This window comes from Eumetopias jubatus, unplaced genomic scaffold (assembly GCF_037043125.1).
Source record: "Eumetopias jubatus isolate StellerSeaLion01/CBP00866 unplaced genomic scaffold, mEumJub1_p1.0 scaffold_10, whole genome shotgun sequence".
NCBI lineage: Eukaryota > Metazoa > Chordata > Mammalia > Carnivora > Otariidae > Eumetopias > Eumetopias jubatus.
In genome coordinates this window covers 115547055-115569594 of record NW_028274816.1, presented here as the reverse complement: position 1 = coordinate 115569594, position 22540 = coordinate 115547055, and the positions used below count along the sequence as shown (strand labels likewise).

Here is a 22540-nt window from a genome sequence, read left to right as displayed (position 1 = left end):
ATTTGATGATGAAAATGAGAACTTGAGTATTAAAAAAGTAGATCCAATTATGTTTTGAACAGTGTTTAGCAGTTTAAGAAGTTTCCATCAAAACAGTTTGCAAAGCTATTTTCCTTGGAAGTGATTTGATATACTCTTAAATTTCTCTTATTCTGGGACGCCTGCGTGGCTTAGTCGGTTAAGCATCTGCCTTCGGCTCAGGTCATGATCCCAGGGTGTTGGGATCCAGTCCCTCATCAGGCTCCTTGCTCAGCGGGGAGCCTGCTTCTTCCTCTGCCTGCCTCTCTCTCTCTCTCTCTCTCTCTCAGAAAAATCTAAACAAAAAATTTTTTTTTCTTTTATTCTGAGCTCTTTGTTCTGAAGGGTGCTGTATGAATTACTGTTATATTAAACTTTATTAGTATGTGTTCTTCATAATCTTTTTGGGAGAATAAGGAAGTGAGAAAAGATTATTGTATTTTCAGTGTAGAAAAAGAAGATTCATGTGTTTGTCATCTTTTGGGGAATTATTTTAACTCCCATTTTATAATTTTATAACCTTTCAGGGTTTTTGTATTTTTAAAAAATTATTTGCCAAAAGAAATAATTTGTTGCTATTCCACACTTTAACCATAGAGAGGATTGCAAAATCATTCAGCCATCGCTTTGACCAACCTACAAAAGCCTTAGTCTTCTCCTTATTGGAGTCATAGTCATGTTGAATCTTTTGGTGGTAATCTGTGCGATAGAGTTTCCCTTTTTAATTCAGTGTAGCCCAACTTCTAGTCTCTATTTAAGCCAGCCCTATTTATAACAAAACTTTTCCTGGTAGACTTGAATATTAGGACAGGAACAGATCCCTATTTTGATGTTTTATTATCATTTATTCAGCAACATTTACTGAGTCTGTGCATGGCACTGGGTTAATATTAAGAAAGAATAAGGCATTGGTTTTGTTCTCAGGAAACTCAAGATGAAATGGGCAGATAAAAACAATATATTTTACAAGATAGTGCTATAATAGTAGAAGATAAATTGCTGTAGGATTTGTGGAGAGGAGGCTTTGAATTGTCTTATTACTCATAATATTTACGTAATGAGAGATTGCTGAAAATTTAAGCCTCAATTTAAGATTCTGATGGAATTTACATGTACTTATTAGAAAGTTACTTAAAAGGCAGCTGGGTGGCTCGGTCAGTTAAGTGTCCAGCTTTTTTTTTTAAGATTTTTATTTATTTATTTGACAGAGAGAGACACAGCAAGAGAGGGAACACAAGCAGGGGGAGTGGGAGAGGGAGAAGCAGGCTTCCCACTGAGCAGGGAGCCCAGTGAAGGGCTCGATCCCAGGACCCTGGGATTATGACCTGAGCCGAAGGCAGTGAGCCACCCAGGCGCCCCTTAAGTGTCCAACTCTTGATTTCAGCTTAAATCTAGATCTCAGGGTCATGAGTTAAGCCCGAATTGGGCTCCACACTGGGTGTGGAACATACTTTAAAAAAAAAAAAAAAAGTTATTTAAGGTTTTTCTATAACTACATATGAATAAGTATGTATTTGATTCTCCTTTTGTTAAATGAGGAAGTTAAGGAATTTTACCTGATGCTTGCTTTTGTTTTAATGACACAGTTACTAACAGTAATGTTCATAATTGACTATAACTCATTAGTTATTCAAAGATAATAATGTCCTTTGGAAAGTCTTACTGATGTATACTGACTGGGCAGTATCCACTTAGGATAGTGGTTGAGTGAATAATTTCTATCCTCTAAAGTATAAGTATCTTTGCCTGAAAATCGTTATCTGCTGCAGATAACTAGATGGTCAGTAGATTCCTATACTAGCTGTAAAATCCTACAAAGAAATAGAATGATATTTAACATAACGGTGGCAAGACTGGAAGGATGATTTGTAGGCTTCCAAGTTAGTCTTGCCTCTTGGGACTCTTCCATTCTTTAGAAACCTCTTTACATATTGCTGTAGATTTTTATATATATATATATGTATATATAAGAGCTGCACAAGTTCGCTTATCTAAAATAGGTAGAGATTTTTTGCATTAGGAGGTATTAGGGTTTTAAAAGTACAGATGGGCAACCCATTCAGGTCCCCTCCCTCCTCGGGAGCTTTGTACTATCACTTTGCTATTGCTCAATAAACCGTGCTTTGCTGCCCACCAAAAAAAATAAATAAAAGTACAGATAACTCTGAATAGATTGAGATCCTATCATTTATCTGTTAAAATCCTTTAATATACTTGTTTTTTTTCCCTAACCCACGCTGAAATATGCCATATTGTGATGTATGGAGAACTGATTTTAAGCTGCCATCTGGAGGGGTTGGGAATATAGGTTATTTAGAGCATGCAACTCTTTGGGGAACAGTAAAGCAGTCCCAGGTAGTTGACCCTTTAAGGGAGGTTTTGTTTTTTTTTTACTGGAGATTAAGAAATATAGGAACATGAGATGAAAGCGGGAAAGAAAAAGAGCAGTGTCTAAAACAAACTTTGCCTATTTTTGTAGGGTCTGACCTAAGCAAGAAAGGGGGAAAGAAAGCATTAGCTTCCTCTTTCCTGCATGGCATGGTCTTCTTCCCAACTCGTGATCAACATGGTATTTGATCTAGATTATTATAATAAATATGCTTTAGTAGTTTGGGAATTTAACCATGATATGTAATGTTATTTCTATAGAAAAGTACAGTTTGTGTTTAGACAACTGACCTGAAGATAAGTTTTCAGAATGTTATGTCATTATAATTTGTAAACTATATGTATAAATGGTTAATACCAGCAGCTCTGAGTTCATTTTGAATTTTAGCCTTGTAATGTAACCAAATAAACTTAAAATTACAGAATTTATCGTTACAGATTCAAGGCTTAGTTGATAATACTTTACTGTTTGGATCATGTTTCATGTGCAGCTCTTTTTTTTTAAGATTTCAGGTTCGTTCGCCAACTTTCTTTCAAAAATGCCGGGACCAGCATTGGTATATTACCCAACTGGAAGCTGCACAAACTAGCTATATCCAACAAATAAATAACCTTAAAGAGGTAAGCAAAAAACATATGGGTTTAGTGTTTCAAATTCATAGTCTTACTGGCCTGTTATATTTGTAATTAGATTTTGGATATTCCTCTTTTGTAATTTTGTAGAAAAGTCCAATTACCTTATTCTCCATCTACGTACCACCTTTGAGCCTCTAATTTTGCACTCTTGGTTCATTAGCCACTAGCCATGTGTGGCGTGTGAACTTAATTAAAATTAAAAATTCAGTTCTTTAGTTGCACTAGCCACATTTCAAGTGCTTGTATTGGGCATTGCAGATATAGAACATTTTTATCATTGTACAAAGCTGTATTGGACAGTGCTGCTCTTGTTTGAGGTAAACTCTTTGTGTTTCTCTCAGTGATTTGAGTATTCCTCTTTTCCATGCTATCTTGAATTTAAAGGATTCTAAGCTCTAGAGTAATTGAAAATTACCCCATCCTGAATTTTCACTATTGCTGAATTGAGCCCTGGGGAGGATCACTTAAGGAATTTTTATCTTAGAGTAGTAAACTAAGTTATGTAAGGAATGTTTCTTTCTGCCAGTGGAAATTGAGATGGAGTGCAAGGATGGAAGTGCTGAGTGGGTTAATAGATGAGGGAGGAAAGTATAAATGAATACATACTTGGAGAGATTTTCATGATAAGTATACTATTTAAAACTGCTTGTATTTACCGTATAGTTTGCTAATTGTATGGGTAGCTTAGGCTGGATATGAGAAGAAGAATGAGAATAAAGGGGGCAAGTTTTTTTTTTTTGCCATAGATTTTTCCATAAGCAAAACCAGGAGGGAGTGAGAGAGAGGTGGTTTGAAAAATGGTTTTAAAACATCTCGATATATTTTTTTACTTAAAATATTTTTCACTGTACCAGTGAAACACTGCTTTTGACTCATGTTTATTTGTGCTGTTATTATTTTAAAAGAGACTTACTATTGAGTTGTCTCGAACTCAGAAATCAAGAGATTTGTCACCACCAGATAATCATCTTAGCCCCCAAAATGATGACACTCTTGAGACACGTGCTAAGAAGTCTGTGTCATGCACGGATATGCTTCTCCAGGATGGTCCTACTACAGCTTCTATACGAGAGGTCAAAGAGGATGAAGAAGAGGAAGAGAAGATTCAGAATGAAGATTATCATGTAAGGGGCTCCTGGGTGGCTCAGTTAGTTAAGCGTCTGACTCTTGATTTCGGCTCAGGTCATGATCTCCCCACATTGGGCCCTATGCTCAGAGGGGAGTCTGCTTGATACTCTCTTTCTCCTCTCCTTCTGTCCCTCCCCCCACTCTCATGCTCTCTCTCTCTCTCTCTCTCAAAATAAATAAATCTTAAGTTAAAAAAATTATCATGTAATAAGAGACTTGTTTTAGATTCATTTTGTGTTTTATAAGAGAAATAAGATTATGGTTTCCAATATAGAGTATATAGAGTCCTCTATGTATACTCTATGTATCAATGTACTAAAAGTCTTGTCCATTTATTTTCATTACTAGTGTATGCTCTTCTGTAAATATTAGTAAGTCAGAAGTTGAATCAAAGTGTTGCAAGGTTCTAAAATTAATTTATTGTTAGAAAACTGTACATTCTACAAAATAAAAGGATGTATTCTGGAAACTATGTAAATTGTGGAATTATAAAATGTGTTCTATTTCCATTCACTAAAACTAGTAAAGTTTTTTTTGTGTATGTAGGTAGAGTGATTTAGGATTTGGGAGACAGCTAGGTTTTATCCCAGCTAAACCACAACCAGAATGAGAATTCAAGAAGTGATTATTATTGTTTAAAGTAAGACAGTGATGCAGAGACATGATGTTTTTTGTTTTGTTTTGTTTTGTTTGTAATTGTTATTTTTAAGAAGGGAGACTTCAAGTATGTGTTAAAATGAAGGAGCCAGTGCAGAGAGAGGTAAGGTTAAGGTACTGACAAGACAAACTATTTAAGGAGATAAGAGTGTTTGGAGTGGAGCACTCAGGTGAAGCAGTTAACCAATGATAGGATGAATTAAAGGAACGTTGGGGTTTGCAGGTAGGGCAGCTAAAATTCGGGGGTATTTACTAATAACCAGTGTTTTTCTGTGCAGATAGGTGATGATTTTATGATGTCCTTGGGGATATTAGAGGTTAGGTAGGACTAGAGGAGTGATGGTTTGAAATGTTACCCTGTGAAGAGCCTTATTGGCAGCTAACATGGAATATATGAAGCATTTCCAGAGACATTGAAGGCCCAGCTGAAAATGGTAGCGGTAAGTTATTAGTGGAACCAGATGTGGTTGTGTGATTTTCTCTAAAGGGCTCAGCTGCCTCTGCACAGGAGCAGAGAATTCTGAGGATTACGTTCTTTGGTGCTTGGTCCATTGGCTGGATCAGATGATCAGCTGAGTAAAAACATTTGAGATAGAAGTCTTGTTTCTTTGCCTTGATCTAGCATGAACTTTCAGATGGAGATCTGGATCTGGATCTTGTTGGGGAAGATGAAGTTAATCACCTTGATGGCAGCAGTTCCTCTGCCAGCTCCACAGCAACGAGTAACACAGAAGAAAATGACATTGATGAAGAAACTATGTGAGTGTCTCACATTAACTAGCCCTATGAAGCATCTAAGTGGGAAGTAGTAGAAGCGTGTTAATTAATTTAGGCCTAAAAGTGGGGATATTCAGCGTTTTTACTTGCTATAAGGTATCTCCTATAAAGAGGGAGCTTGAAGGAAAGACCATCAGTTTCTTCCCTCTCATCTCTGGGTTCCAAAATGAGATTTAGTTTTTCATTTTATTTTTAATTTTGCAATTATTTCATATTTAAGAAAAGTCACAAAAATATTAAATAACAGTTTCCATATTCCCTTTGCCCAGGTTAATTCCCCAGATGTTAATATTTTGTGTTCCTATTTTTTTTTTGTGAGAATTTCACGATTAGGTGAATATACTTTTCATTGTGTACTTCCTAAAAACAACTGTTTCTTATGTAACTACAGTATAGTTATCAAAATCAGGATTAATATTGATGTAATACTGTAATCTGTGACCAGTTAAAAATTTGCCATTGATTTCCTTTGTCTGGTCTAGGATCCAATCGGGTATCATATGTTGCTTTTAGTTAAATTTCTTTAGTCTTAATCTTCTTTAATCTGGGTCACTTAATCTTTTTTTAAATTTTTTATGACTTTGATACTTAGAACAATTATTTTGTAGCAAGTCCCTCAATTTGGGAGTCCACTGAATGTTGCCTCACACTTGAGGCAGGAGTACTAGAGAAGTGATGATAGAGCCTTTTCAGGGAGTGGCAGGAGGGCACATGTCTTTTAACTGTCCCATTACAATTGATTAATTTAGATTACTTGGGTAAGCTAATATCTGCCAGATTTCTCTACTCTAAAATTACCAATCTTTCACTTTGTAATTAACATCCTTTGGGGACATAATTTGAGACTGTAAATATCTCCCTCCCTCCCATTACCTATTTCACCCATCCCCCAATCCCCCTCCCCTCTGGTGAACATCAGTTTGTTCTCTATAGTTAAGAGTCTGTTTCTTGGTTTGTCTCTTTCATTTTTTCCCTTTCCTCGTTTGTTTTCTTTCTTAAATTCAACATATGAGTGAAATCATATGCCTTTCTGACTGACTGATTTAGCATTATTCTGTCTACCTCCATCCATGTTGTTTGAAATTACACAATTTCATTCTTTTTATGGCTAAATAATATTCCATTGTATGTGTGTGTGTATACATATATATACACACCACATTTTATTCATCCATCAGTGGACACTTGGGCTGCTTCTATATCTTGGCTGTTGTAAATAATGCTGCTATAAATATAGGGGTGCGTGTATCCCTTTGAATTAATGTTTTTGTATTCTTTGGGTAAATAACCAGTAGTGCAATTGCTGGATCATAGGGTAGTTCTACCTTTAACTTTTTGAGGAACCTCCATACTGTTTTCTACAGTGGCTGCACCAGTTTGCATTCCCACCAACAGTGCGTGAGGATTTCCCTTGCCTTACATCCTCACCATCTGTTGTTTCTTGAGTTTTTGATTTTAGCCATTCTGACAGGTGTGAAGTGACGTCTCATTGTGGTTTTGATTTTCATTTCCCTGATGATGACTGATACTGAGCATCTTTTCATGTGTCTCTTGGCCATGTGTATGTCTTCTTTGGAGAAATGTGTGTTCATGTCTTCTGCCCATTTTTAAATTAGATTATTTATGTTTTGGATGTTGATTTTGATGAATTTGTTATGGATTCTGGGTACTAGCCCTTTATCCAATATGTCATTTGCAAATATCTTCTCCCATTCCATCAGTTGCTTCCCCCCCCATCACCAGGCTAACCCATCCCCCTTCCCCACTCCCCTCTAGAACCCTCCGTTTGTTTCTCAGAGTCCATTGTCTCTCATGGTTCGTCTCCCCCTCCAATTCCCACCCTTCATTTTTCTCCTCCTGCTATCTTCTTCTTCTTTTTTAACATATATTGCATTATTTGTTTCAGAGGTACAGATCCGTGATTCCACAGTCTTGCACAATTCACAGTGCTCACCATAGCACATACCCTCCCCAATGTCTGTCACCCAGCCACCCCATCCCTCCCACCCCCCACCACTCCAGCAACTCTCAGTTTGTTTCCTGAGATTAAGAATTCCTCATATCAGTGAGGTCATATGATACATGTCTTTCTCTGATTGACTTATTTCGAGTTTTGTTGTTTCCTTCCAAAAGCTTTTTATTTTGATGTAGTCCCAGTAGTTTATCTTTTCTTTTGTTTCCCTTGCCTCAGGAGACCTATCTAGAAAAAAGGTTGCATTGGCTGATGTCAGAGAAGTTATCGTCTGTCTTCTCTTCTAGGATTTTTATGGTTTCAGGTCTCACATTTAGGTCTTTAATCCATTTTGAATTTATTTTTGTGTATGGTATAAGAAGGTGGTCCAGTTTCATTCTTTTGTTGCTGTCCAGTTTTCCCAACAGCACCATTTGTTGAAGAGACTTTTTCTCATTAGATATTGTTTACTGCTTTGTCAAAGATTAATTGACCATATATATAATTGTGGGTTTATTTCTGGGTTTTCTATTCTGTTCCATTGATCTGTGTCTATTTTTATGGCAGTACCATACTGTTTTGATTACTACAACTTTATAATATAATTTGAAGTCTAGAATTGTGATGCCTCCAGCTTTGCTTTCTTTTTCAAGATTGCTTTGGCTATTTGGGGTCTTTTGTGACTCCATACAAATTTTAGGACTTTTTGTTCTAGTTCTGTGAAAAATGCTGTTGGTATTTTGATTGCTTTGGGTAGTATAGACATTTTAACAGTATTCTTCCAGTCCATGAGCATGGAATGTCTTTCCATTTCTTTGTGTCATCTTCATTTTCCTTCATCAGTGTTTTATAGTTTTCAGAGTACAGGTCTTTCACCTCTTTGGTTAGGTTTATTCCTAGGTATCTTACTATTTTTGGTGCAATCAAAAAGAATTGTTTTCTTAATTTCTTTTTCTGCTGCTTCAATATTAGCATATAGAAATGCAGTAGATTTCTCTATTAATTTTGTGTCCTTCAACTTTATTGAATTCATTACTTCTAATTGTTTTTTGGTGGAATTTTTAAGATTTTTCTGTGTATAGTGTCATGTCATTTGCAAATAGTGACAGTTTTACTTCCTCCTTATCAGTTTGGATGCCTTTTATATTTTTTTGTTGCCTGATTGCCGTGGCTAGGACTTCCAGTACTATGTTGAATAATAGTGGTGAGAGTGGGTATCCTTGTTTTGTTCTTGACCTTAGCGGAAGGGCTCTCAGTTTTTCCCCCATGGTGTTAGCTGTGGGTTTTTCAGATATGGCCTTAATTATGTTGAGGTATGTTCCCTCTACACCTACTTTCTTGAGGGTTTTTATCCTGAATGGATGTTGTACTTTGTCCAGTGTTTTTTCTGTGTCTATTGAAATGGTCATGTTTCTTATCCTTTTTCTTACTGATGTGATGTATCACATTGATTGACTTGTGAATATTGAATCACATAGCACCCAGAAAAAAAAATCCTACTTGATTGTGGTGAATAATTTTTTTAATGTATTGTTGGATTCAGTTTGCTAGTATTTTGTTGAGGATTTTTGCATCCATGTTCATTTTTTTTTAAAGATTTATTTATTTTATTATAGAGAGTGCATGCTTTTGAGTGGTGGGAGAGGCACAGGGAGAGAATCTTCAGGCGGACTCCCCGTTGAGTGCAGAGCCGGATGGGGAGCTCCATTTCAGGATCGGATCATGACCTGAGCTGAAACCAAGAGATAGACAATGAAACCATTAGAGTCAGATGCTTAACTGACTGAGCCACCCAGGCACCCCCTGTCATTCTCTTTTTTTGTAGTGTCTTTATCTGGTTTTGGTATCAGGGTAATGATGGCCTCAGATAATGAATTTGGAAGCTATCCATCTTTCTATTTTTGGAATAGTTTGAGAATAGGTGTATTAACTTTCTAAAATGTTTGGTATAATTCACCTGTGAAGCCATTTGGTCCTGGACTTTTGTTTGTTGGGAGTTTTTTTATTACAGTTCAGTTTCTTTGCTCATAATCAATATGTTCAAATTTTCTGTTTCTTTCTGTTTCAGTTTTGGTAGGTTATATGTTTTTAGGAATTTATCCATTTCTTCTTGGTTGCTCAATTTTTTGGCATATGGTTTTTCATAATCTCTTACAGTTGTATTTATGTGGCGTTTATTGTTATTTCTCTTCTCTTGTTTGTGATTTTATTTTATGTATGTTTTGTATGTATGTATTTATCTTAAGTAGGCTCAACACCCAACGTGGGGCTTGAAGTCACGACCCTGGGATCAAGAGTCGCATGTACTACTGACTGAACCAGCCAGGTGCCCCTGGTGATTTTATTTATTTGGGTTTTTTTCTCTTGTTTTCTTGATAAGTCTTGATAAATCTGAGAGAGAGTCTGATTAGAGGTTTATCAATTTTATGATTTAAAGAATCAGCTGCTCATTTCATTCATCTGATCTGTTTTTTAGTTTCTATGTAATTTATTTCTAATCTTTATTATTTCCTTCCTTTTGCTGGTTTTTTAGGCTTTGTTTGTTCTTTTTCTAGCTCCTTTAGGTGTAAGGTTAGGTTGTTTGAGATTTTCCTTGCTTCTTGAGATAGGTCTGTATTGCTATAAGGTTCTTCCTAGAACCGCTTTTGCTGTGTCCCAGAGGTTTTGAACTGTTGTGTTTTCATTTGTTACCATGAACTTTTTAATTTCTTCTTTTATTTCCTGGTTGATCCATTCATTGTTTAGTTGCATATTCTTTAACCTCCATGTATTTGTGCTCTTTCCAGATTTTTTCTTTTGGTTGACTTCAAGTTTCATAGCATTCTGGTCAGAAAAGATGCTTGCTATGACTTTGATCTTCTGGAATTTTTTGAGGCTTGTTTTGTGGTCTAGTATGTGATCTGTTCTGGGGAATGTTCCATGTGCACTTGACAAGAATATTCTGTTTTAGGATGGAATGTTCAGAATATCTCTTAAATCCGTCTTGTTCAGTGTGTCATTCAAGGCCATTGTTTCCTTTTTGATTTTCTGTTTGGATGATTTGTCCATTGATGTAAGTGGAGTGTTAAAGTCCTCTTGGTATTATTATCCATTAGTTCCTTTATTTCTGTTATTAACTGTTTCATGTATTTAGGTGCTCTTATGTTGGGTGCATAAATATTTATAATAGTTATATCTGCTTGTTGGCTTGTCCCCTTTATTATATAGTGTCATTCTTTGTCTCTTATTACAGTTTTTGTTTTGTTTTGTTTTTTATTGAGAGAAAGAGAGAGAGAGTCTGACGCAGGGCTCAGTGTCTCAACCCAGGGCTCTGTCTCTTGACCCTAAGATCATGACCTTCATGACCTCATGAAGAGTCAGACACTTAAGCATTTGAGCCACCCAGGCTCCCCTACAGTCTTTGTTTTAAAGTTTATTTTGTGTGCTACAAGTATTGCTACTCTAGTTTTCTTTTGACATCCATTTACATGATGAACATTTCTCCATCCCTTCACTTTAAAAAGTTATTTATTTATTTGAGAGAGAGTGAGTGCAGGGGGAAGGGGCAGAGGGAGATGGAGTGAGAGGATTTTTTTTTTTTTTTTAAGATTTTTATATATTTATTTGAGAGAGAGACCATGACCAGGGGAGAGGGGCAGAGGGAGAGGGAGAAGCAGATTCCCACTGAGTAGGGAACCCAACATGGGGCTCTATCCCAGGACCCTGAGATCATGGCTTGAGCCAAAGGCAGACGCTTAACCAACTGAGCCACCCAGGCGCCCCTGGAGAGTCTTAAGGGACTCTGCACTGAGTGCAGAGCCTGACGTGAGGCTTGATCTCACAACCCTGAGATCATGACCTGAGCCGAAACCAGGAGTTGGACACTTAACCAACTGCGTCACCCAGGTGCTCCTCCATCCCCACACTTGAAATCTGCAGGTTTCTCTAGGTTAAGATGAGTCCTTTGTAGGCAGCATATAAATGGTTCTTGTTTTTTATCCATTCTGTCACCCTGTTTCTTTTGATTGGAGTGTTTAGTCCATTTATAGTCAAAGTAGTTATTGATATATTTTTATTACTTGTTTTAAGGTTGTTTCTCAAGATTTTTTCTGCTCTTTCTGTCATGGTTTTCTGGTTTTCTTCAGTGATATATTTGGATTTCTTTCTTTGCATATTAACAGTTTTTGATTTGTGGTTACCATTAGGTTTGTATATAACATCTGCATATAGCAGTGTATATTAAGTTCATGATCATTTAAGTTTGAAGGCATTCTTTACTCCTCCCCATGTTTTAGGTATATGGTGTCATATTTACATCCTTTTATTTTGTGATTTCCTTGACTGATTTTTTACAGAAATGTTCATTTTTACTGCTTTTGTGTTTTCTAACTTCATACTGTCACTTTCAGTCTTTCCTTTTTACTCAAAGAGTCGCCTTTAATATTTCTTGCAGGGCCTTTACTGGTTATGAACTCTTTCAGTTTTTGTTTGGGAAACTCTTTATCTCTCCTTCTTTTCTGAATTCTGGATATAGTATTCTTTGTTGCATATTTTTCCCATTCAGCACTTTGAAGATATTGGGCCACTTCTTTCTGGCATGGAAAGTTTCTGCTTAAAAATCTGTTGACGGCCTTATGGGGTTTCCTTTGTATGTCACTGTCTTCTTTTGGCTTCCTGCCTTTTTTTTTTTTTAATTAATTAATTTATTTATTTGAGAGAGAGTGAGTGAGTGCGTGAACGGGAGGAGAGGCAGAGGGAGAGGGAGAGAGAGAGAATTGCCAGAAGACTCCATGCTGAGCCCGGAGCCTGGCACGGAGCTGGATGCCAGCACCATGAGATTATGACCTGAGCCTAAATCAAGAGTTGGTTGCTCAACTCACTGAGCCACCCAGACACCCTTGGCTTGTTGCTTTTAATATTTTTTCTTTATTACTGTATTTTGCCATTTTATTTTTTTTTAAATATTTATTTTTTTTGTCAGAGCTAGAAAGCACGAACAGGGGGAGCAGTAGGCAGAGGGAGAAGCAGGCTCCCCGCTGAGCAAGGATGCTGATGCAGAACTCGATCCCAGGACCCTGGGATCATGACCTTGAGCCAAAGGCAGATGTTTAACTGACTGAGCCACCCAGGTGTCCCTGTATTTTGCCATTTTAATTATAATATATCTTGGTGTGGATATGTTTTTGTTGATTTTGTTGGGAGTTCTCTGTGCCCCTGGTCTGCAAATCTGATTTCTTCCCCCAATTAGGGAAGTTTTTAGCTATTATTTCTTCAGATAAATTCTCTGCTCCCTTTTCTCTATGTTCTTCTTCTAGGATTCCTGTAATACGAATGTTACTATGTTTGATGGAGTCACTGAGTTCCCTGTTTCTGTTCTTGTTTTGCATAATTATTTTTTCTCTTTTGTTAAGTTTGATTACTTTCTGTTACTCTCTCTTCTCGGTCATTAATTCGTTCTTCTGCTTCTTCCAGCCTATTCATTCTATCAGATTCCATCAGGAATGTTTCTCATTTCATTTACTGAGCCCTTTATCTCTGCTGTTGTTCCTTATCTCTGTTCCTTATCATCAGTGGTCTCACTGATGTCCTCCATTCTTTTCTCAAGTCCAGTGAGTGTACTTTTATGATCATTGGTTTAAATTCTACAACAGGCTTGTTACTTATATCTGTTTCGCTTACATCTCTGGCTGTGTCGTGTTTTTTCATTTAGGACAAATTCCACTCTCTTAATTCTCATTTTGTCTGTCTCTGCCTGTTTCTCTGTGTTAGGAAGGTCAGCTGTGTCTCCTGTTCTTGAGGGTAATGGCCTTATGAAGAAGAGGTCCTGTAATGCCCTGCTCTGTGGTGTCGCCTGTTCCCTAGGGCGTGGTGCTTTCATGAGTATCTCCATTGTGTACTGCATCCACTCTGCTGTTGTGTCATGGATGCTTGCCTTCAGGCCAGTTGTCTGCAGATGCTTTCTTTGTCTATTGTGGGTAGTGTTTGGTCCCTGGCCTGAATGTGGCATGTTTTAACTAGGTATGCTCTGGTCCACTTGTGAAATGAGACCTGTTGCCACCACCACTGGAACTGAGGCCTGGCAAGACTCCACAGTCAGGAGGCATGGTGTGGGCGGGTCTTTGGGTTGGTCTTCTTGGACTGAGGGAAGCATGACTGGGAAGGATGGTTCTTCGGGAGCACTAAGGTAGGGGGCTTGGTGTAAGCAAGCTAGGTGATGAGTGTTGGTGCTGTACTGGTTCCTACAGGTGGCTTTCTGTTTATGCTGAGGGGCTGGAGAAGGAAATGACACCAGCCAGTTTCTTTCTTCCTGGAGGGGTCACTCAATGAATGCTGCCTATCTGCGACAGGCACTGAGATGAGCAAATAACTTCCCCATTGTGTGCACCCCACTGTGTACCTCGGTGTTTCTATGCTGTATGTCCATGGGCTGTTTGCCTGCCTTCTCTCCCAAGGGCAGTCCCAGTGCCCCAATGCCCTCCGGGCTCTATCCCTTCCCAGTCAGCTGACCTTTAGAACTTTAGGCTTTAAGCCCACTGGTTGCAAGAACTCACAAAATTGGGCCCTTCTCACTTTCTTTCTTTTTTTTTTTTTTTTTTAAGATTTTATTTATTTATTTATTTGAGAGAGAGAGAGAGAGAGAGAGAGAAAGCGCACAAGCAGGCAGAGGGAGAAGCAGGCTCCCCACAGAGCGGGGAGTCTGACGCAGGGCTCAATCCCAGGACCCTGGGATCATCACCTGAGCCTAAGGCAGATGCTTAATGACTGGGCCACCCAGGCCACCCCCCCCCCACTTTCTAAGTCAATTGCTATGAGGATGTCTTCCCCGTGTGGGCTCCCCTGTGTGATAGTCTGTTTCTCTCCCAAACTGCAACTACCTTTTTCTGTACCTCTAATCTACCTTTGGTTGTGGACTTTGTTCTGCCAATCTTCAGGTTGAGCTCTAGGATACTGAGGATGATTTGATAGTTATCTAGTGGTATCCATGGGATAGGCAAACCGAGGGTCTTCCAATCCTCCACTGTCTTCCTTTGACCTGTGCTCTTGTCTTTTCTTCTTAAAGAGTCTTTTGCCAAGCGGAAGTTTTTAATATTTCAACAGTGTTTTATAGTTTTCAGAGTATATGTTTAACACCTCTTTTGTTAAATCATTTCTAAGTATTATTTTTATACTATTATACTATTAATTTTTAATTAATTTTTTAGAAATTCCCTTTTGGATTGTTCTTTGCAAGTATGTGGAAATTCAGTTGAGTTTTGTGTTCTGCAACCTTGCCAGTTCATTTTTTAGTTCTAATCGTTTTTTAGTGAATTTTTAAAGTTTTTCTGTATACAATATGGCTTCTGTAAACAGACTTAATTTTACTTACTGGATGCTTTTTTTTTTTTAAGATTTATTTATTTAGAGAGCACATGTGTGCGTGTGGGTTGAGGGAGAGTGAGAGAGAGAATCTTAAGCAGACTGTGCTAAGCGGGGAACCATGTGTGGGGCTCAGTCCTACAACCCTGAGATCATGGCCTGAGTGGAAATCAAGAGTTGGACACTTAACCAACTGAGCCATCCAGGCTCCCCCTTACTAGATGCTTTTTATTTCTTTTCTAAGTTCACTGGCTAGAGTGTCCAATAGAATGTTGACTTGAACTGCTGGGAGTGGACATGTTTGTCTTGTTCCTGATCTTAGAGGGAAGCTACACCATTAAGTGTGGTGTTAACTGTGGGTTTTCTGTAGATGCTCTTTATCTGGTTGAGGAAGTTCCCTTCTATTTCTGGTTAGTTGAATGTTTTTATTGTGAAAGTGTGTTGGATTTTGTCAAATTATCTTTGTCTATCATCTAAATATATTAAACTCAGCATCTATTCAGATGATTGTGTAGTTTTTCTTTATTCTATTAGCATGATATATTATGTTAGCTGATTTTTGGATTTTAAACCAACTTTGCATTCCCGAGGTAAATCCCACTCTGCCATGATGTGTAATTCTTTTTATCTTTTTCGGGATTCCATTTGAGAGTATTTTTTTATGCTGTATATTTCTCTGTGGCTGTTTTTCAGCCTGGTTCCTCCTCTAGGGAAAATCTGAGTCAGAACTCTGAAGCTAGACTGAGGACAAAGGTGTGCTAATTTCTCCTGTTAGTAGTTGAACCAGTGGAGGTGGGGGAGTTAGAGACTGTACCCTGAGATCTTCTCAGCTTGTCTTCTCATGCCTAGGACCTCTGTTTATGAGTGAATTGGGGCATACTGATTCAGGCCCCAGTATTCTCAGTGTGCTACACCCAAGGGTGGAGCCTTGGGTCTGGATGGAAGAAAGGTATCCTCCTACTTGACCACATTTACCTGACCTTAGTCTCAGCATCTGTTAGCTAGGGGCAGGATGAGAAATGCTGATGTTTTACCCTTCTGGAAATATAGCCCTTCTTTTGGGAGGCCTATGTTCTTGGCTGTACCAGTCCAGAGTGGAATTTCTGTATCACTGAATTGGGAGGGGAAGAAAGAGCAAGTAGTCCCTGTTTAAGTACCTCAGACTCACTGTTTTTACCAGATTTTAGCACATTTTCTTGATGAATTTTTTCATTTGCTGTATGTTCTTATAACCATTTCCAGAGACTGTGGATGACTGTTTTAAAAGTAATTTTTACTGGCATCAATGGAGCAGGTCTGCAGAGTTCCAAGCTGGGAATTGATCTTGTGACTTCTTTAAATACCCCAAACTAGCACTGATTAGTGCTGTTCCATATAGTACTTTGTCATTACAATAAGGTAATAGTGGGTTGCCTGGCTGGCTCAGTTGGTAGAGCATGTGACTCTTGATCTCAGGGTTTTGGGTTCGAGCTCCACACTGGGCATAGAGCTTACTTTAAATAAATAAGTAAATAAAAAAATTTAAATTAAAAATAAAAGAAGGTAATAGTGTTTTTTGATAGGAGAGACTTTGAAAACTTTGGTAGGAGGTAATACCCTCTTTCTGAAATATCATTTTAAGATAATCTTTTAAGATTTTATTTATCTGAGATAGAGAGGGAGCATGAGCAGGGGGAAGGGCAGAGAGAGAAGGAGAAGCAGACTCCCCATTGAGCAGGGAGCCTGATGCGGGTCTCCATCCCAAGACTCCAAGATCATGATCTGAGCCAAAGGCAGACACCTAACTGACTGAGCCACCCAGGTGCCCCAAGAAAATAATATTTAATCATATGTAGTAATTTGATCATCTTTTTTTTAACCTTAAAAAGCTATAATTTCTTCTGCTTACAATGGTTCTCAGATTTTCTATTTTAAAAATTAAATGTTAACAACCTTAGTATTTTTAAAAGGTAGTTTGAACATGAACACTACCCATACATGTGATAATGACGAAAGTCTTTTCCTCATTTTTGTATTGAGAAATATATCCCATCTTATTTCACAGGAGAAAGCTATGCACTACTGTTATAAAATTCATTGAGGTGTGACACATAATTTTAATTGTCCCTACTCTGTAGGAATGATGAATTTTGTATATTCTTAGGTCTGGAGAAAATGATGTGGAATACAACAACATGGAATTAGAAGAGGGAGAACTTATGGAAGATGCAGCTGCTGCAGGACCACCAGGTATAGAGGCCAAGATGCATCAGCTTGCATCTTCTCTTTCCTCTTCTCTGACTGTATCATATTTTACTATATGGCAGCCCTGCTCCACATGACCCATGGTATTGAACGTGCTATATAGTGTGTGTGTGTGTGTGTGTACACATATCTTAGAGTGTATTTGAAATAGTAATAATAGCTAACATTTGGTAAGTGTTCTTATGTACCAGGCATTGTGCAAAAGCACTTCATGTGTACCTTATCTTATTAACTTATAACAGTCTGTGAGATAGATTTTAATATTGCCTGCTTTTTATAGCTATACAGATTGGTAGAGAAATTAAGCACCTTGCTGTCATTCACAATTAAGTAAATGAAAGAGAAGGATTAGAGTTTTGGGTTTGTCTGAATCCAAAGCTCATGGTCTTCTCTACAATCATACACTATCCTTTTATGATACATAAATCTTGTTTGTATATCTAATTTGACTACAGAATAATCTGAATAGATTCATGGAATGTGACTTACAAAGGACCTTTTGTTTTTTTAAAGATTTATTTATTTGAGAGAGTATGTGTGCATATTCGTGCAGGGGGAGGAAGCAGAGGGAGCGGGAGAGAATCCCAAGCAGACTTCCTCCTGAGCACGGAGTTCGATGTGCGGCCCAATCCCAACGATCCTGAGATCATGACCTGAGCTGAAATCAAGAGTCAGCTGTTTAACCAGCTGAGCCTCCCAGGTGCCCTACAGCGGACCTTTTGAGAGCTCATCTTATGCATGGAATAAACTTGGGTTTTAATTGCCTAGATCTCATAAGTAGTTGTTGGTAGAGCCAGACTAGAACTTCACATTATCTTTTTCTTGTATTGCTTTTTGTTTTTTGTTTTGCCAGACCACACTGCTCCTGCTCCTCTTGGGATGAAGTGACTCAAATAGGCGTGTTACTTTTGTGTTCTTGGACCTGTTTTTGTTGTTGTTGTTTTGTTTTTTAAGATTTATTTACTTGACAGAGAGCAAGCACAAGTAGAGGGGAGCAGCAGGCAGTGGGGAGAGGGAGAAGCAGGCTCCCCACTGAGCAGGGAGCCCGATGTTGGGCTCAATCCCAGGACCTAGGACCATGACCCGAGCCAAAGGCCGACGCCCAACGCCTGAGCCACCCAAGCGTCCCATGGACTTGTTTAATGAAGCATGCGAATCTTTGTTAGAAGAATTATAAGCTAGCTCTGTACTGCTTCTGCTTTATTGATGTTGCCCTTGGTACAAACACTGGCATATTCTATAGCATGTTTTAGCACCTCTTAAACATTAGTCTTCAGCATCTCAACTTCCACCCATACTTCATACTCTTCCTACTCCTCACTTTATTCTAGATGATCTCATTTATGCCTGTATTTCAATTCTATCTATATACTGATTACTCTCCAAGTTCTATCTCTAGCCTTTATTTTTCTCATGACTTCCAGATCCATGTAGCAGTCTGGTTTTTTGTTTTTTTGTTTAAGATTTTATTTGACAGAGACACAGAAAGAGAGGGAACACAGCAGGGGGAGTGGCAGAGGGAGAAGCAGGCTTCCCGCAGAGTAGGGATCCCGATGTGGGCTTGATCCCAGGACCCTGGGATCATCACCCAAGACGAAGGCAGATACTTAAGGACTGAGCCACCCAGGCGCCCCAGCAGTCTGGTTTTGATGTTGTCAGACTCAGCATCTCGCAAACAGAAATCATTATCTTTTTATGCCATCCTCCCTGTTAGTAATAGCTCATCATCTTAGTGATTGATAGTGTTATACATCTTCATCTTTTCCTCTCACTCAAACTCTGCCTTTAATACATTACCCAAATCTGTTGATTCTGCCTCCTAAACAGTGCATGGATTCATTTGTTACTTCCCATTCCTTTGCCATTCCTAGTCTAGGCCACTGTCTTTCAAAACAGCCTCCCATCTGGGTTCCTTGTATCCATTATTGTTCCCTTCCATTCTTTTTCCCACAGCGTGAGTTCAGGATGAGTTGTTTTTTTTTTTTCCTTCAAATTTATATCTGATCATGTCACTTCTCTACTTTAAAACTCTTTATTGGATTCCATTTACTTTAGGATAAAGTCCAGACTTGCTGATGGTATAGAAGGCCTTTCATATGGTGGTTCTACTCACTTCTTTAGCTTCACCTCTCTCGCACTCCCCTGTGTCATTTTTTAGCCCGGAGGAAAGAAATGTGCTTCCCCTCAAATGTGCTTCCTAACATGTTCCTTCTATCTTCTCATGCTGCGTGTAGTCAACTCCTATTTCTTCTTCACTTTAGTTGTATTTTATTCCTGGAAGCCCTCCTCAACTGTGTGCCCTATGTATCTTTTTCTGCTCTCTCAAGTTAACCTATTAGAATATATATTAAACAATATTGTAATTACTTATTTAGCTGCCTATTTTCCCTTTTATCGCTGGGCTCCATGAAGCTCTGTGCCAAGAAATAATATGCATCTTAATTTTGTATCCCTGGCATTTAACACAATATAATAAGGGATCATTTAATATTTTTCAGATAAATATTGAAGGAATACACTTTATTTATGTTTTAAGATTTTATTTATTTATTTGTCAGAGAGAGAGAAGAGCTCTCCCCGCTGAGCGGGGAGCCCGATGCTGGACTCGATCCCAGGACCCCGGGATCATGACCTGAGCCAAAGGCAGTTACTTCACCAACTGAGCCACCCAGGCACCCTGAATACACTTCATTTTACTAAGTGGTGTTGAGTATAGTTTTCAGAGTTTTAAATAGCATAGAAAAATTCAGAAGCTATCTTGTATAAAAGGGAAGATGGATGTACTGAGTCAAGGTTACTAAATATTTTTCAACCTTGCAGGTATTTTTTCTTCGTTAAATCTATCATTTCCTGGGAGCCTGGGTGGCTCAGTTGGTTAAGCAACTGCTTTTGGCCCAGGTCATGATCCTGGAGTCCCGGGATCGAGTCCCATATCAGGCTCCCTGCTCGGCGGGGAGTCTGCTTCTCCCTCTGACCCTCTTCCCTCTCGTGCTCTCTATCTCTCATTCTCTCTCTCTCAAATAAATAAATAAAATCTTTAAAAAAAATAAATCTATCATTTCCTCTCTTAAACTGTATTATAGGGAAATTCTGATATGAAATATTTTTACACATACTGGGTAGTGGATAAACAAAATGTTATATTTTTTCAATTTCTTCATCCACCAAATATTTACTGGCTACTTAACTGGAACTGTATACTGTTTTACTATCCAGAGCTACAGTATTGAATAAAAAGACATCTCTGTTTTCATGATGCTTATGTTCTGTAATTCCAAAATTGTAATTTATTAGTTCAGTAGTTTTTGAGGACCTATTATAATCCAGACACTAAATTGTGGGTGCTGAGGATACAGTAGTGAATCATACCCTGTTAATTTTTATTACGTGCTTTTGGGAATTTTAAATATTTGTAGACATTTGTTGAATGCCTATATCAAGATTTCTGGAAAATACAATGAAAAAGACTTACTCTTAAGTAATTTATAATCTAAAGGTGAATTAATGTTTGAACAGATAGCTAAGACATGTAAGACAGTACACATACAAAAGAATTGCAAATTTCTTTAGATATCACCTTCTCAGGAGGTGGAACGTAACTCCCTACCCCTAAAGGCTATGCTTAGTGACTTGCTTCCAATATAATACAGTCTAGAAAGGGAAAAAGTAACTTTGTACCAGAGAAACCTGGTAAACATTATTTTAGCCAGGTTATCAGATTTAACATCATCCATGTTGTCATGTTGATAGCAGGTACCCTTGATATGATGTGTTGAGAATGGTACTTTACGTCTGTGGTGTTGTCCTCCCAAAACCCATAAACACAGTCTAACCATGAGAAAAACACCACATGAATCCCAGTTGAGGGACATCTTACAAAATATCTGACCAGTACTTTCAAAACTGTCAAGGTCATCAAAAGCAAGAAAATTCTAAGGAACTGCCCCAGATGAGAGGAACCTAAGTAGAAATGATGTAATTTGATGGTCTGGATGGGACCCTGGGACACAAGTACATTAGGGAAAGATTAATGAAATCTGAATAAAGTACAGAATTTATTAGTTAATGATAACATGCCAATATTAGTTCATTAGTAGTGATAAATGTACCGTAGTGATGAAAGCTGTTGACAGTGGGTAAAGTGGATCGTGGGATTTACAGGAATGCTCTGAATTATCTTTGCACCTTTTCTATAAACCTAAAACTTGTAAAATGAAAAGTTTTAATATATAAAGAAGAAAATAAAAGCTGAATTAAGGGTGAGGTGGGGCTGAGTGTGGAATGATTTATTGTTATGTTAATTATGGAAGGTCCATTTCAAGCCTGTTGTGATTCATATTTCAGAGCCATATTATCATCTAAAGAATTATGTCAATTAAGATGTTAAGTTGTCCATTAAGTAGAATATCTTTCTTACACAGAATCTTGGTATGAAGTAGAATAATATTTACTTAATTTCCTTGTATAGGTTGTTTTAAATAAGGCTATAACTTGAAATAATGATTCAGGTTCCTCTTCCCTCAAGAATTGCTTATTCAGTTATTTTGGTTTAGTTACAAGAAAAACTTATGCTTAAAATTATGTGCTGAAGGGTGCCTGGGTGGCTCAGTTGGTTAAGCGACTGCCTTCAGCTCAGGTCATGATCCTGGAGTCCCGGGATCGAGTCCCACAACGGGCTTCCTGCTCCGCGGGGAGTCAGCTTCTCCCTCTGACCCTCCCCTCTCTCGTGCTCTCTCTCTCTCTCAAATAAATAAAAATTTAAAGAAATAAAAAGTATCATTCTTTTTTTTTTTTTTAAGATTTTGACAGAGAAAGAGAGTGTGCGCGTGCGCGTACAGCAGGGGGAGAGGCGGAGAGGGAGAAGCAGGCTGTGAGCTGAGCAGGAGCTCCATGCGGGTCTCTATCCCAGGACCCTGGGAGCATGACCTGAGCCAAAGGCAGATGCTTAACCAACTGAGCCACCCAGGTGCCTGCAAAAAGTATCATTCTAATCTAGAACATTAGCTAAATATCTGTTTTATATTTGCCTCACATGTGTGATTTATGAAACCTAATACTTGATAACTAAAAGATTCTAGCAATATAACACACTTGTAAATTGACAGTGTGTAGGTTATTACAACATTTGTTACTTATTTCAGGTTAAGGATTTTTTTCTTAAGATTTTTATCTATCTATCTATCTATCTATCTATCTATCTATCTATCGAGAGAGAGAGAGAGAGAGAGACAGCACAAGCAGGGGGAGCGGCAGGCAGAAGGAGAAGCAGGCTCTTCGCTGAGCAGGGAGCCTGATGCGGGACTCATTCCCAGGAGTCTGGGATCATGACCTGAGCCGAAGGCAGACACTTAACTGACTGAGCCACCTGGGCATCCCCAGGTTAAGAATTTTTAAGGTTACTTGTTC

The 22540-nt window shown here is 38.2% G+C and overlaps 1 protein-coding gene across 7 annotated transcripts in view; it reads left to right on the top strand.

Moving 5' to 3' along the window:
• Positions 1 to 22540, top strand: part of TRIM37 (tripartite motif containing 37) — a 134834-nt gene that overhangs the window by 64944 nt on the left and 47350 nt on the right. For all 7 annotated transcript variants that reach the window (XM_028109170.2, XM_028109172.2, XM_028109166.2 and 4 more), the window contains exons 14-17: positions 2913 to 3027; positions 3948 to 4166; positions 5450 to 5586; positions 17034 to 17119. In XM_028109170.2, coding sequence (XP_027964971.1) covers positions 2913 to 3027; positions 3948 to 4166; positions 5450 to 5586; positions 17034 to 17119 — 557 coding nt within the window. The remainder of the gene's footprint in view (positions 1 to 2912; positions 3028 to 3947; positions 4167 to 5449; positions 5587 to 17033; positions 17120 to 22540) is intronic.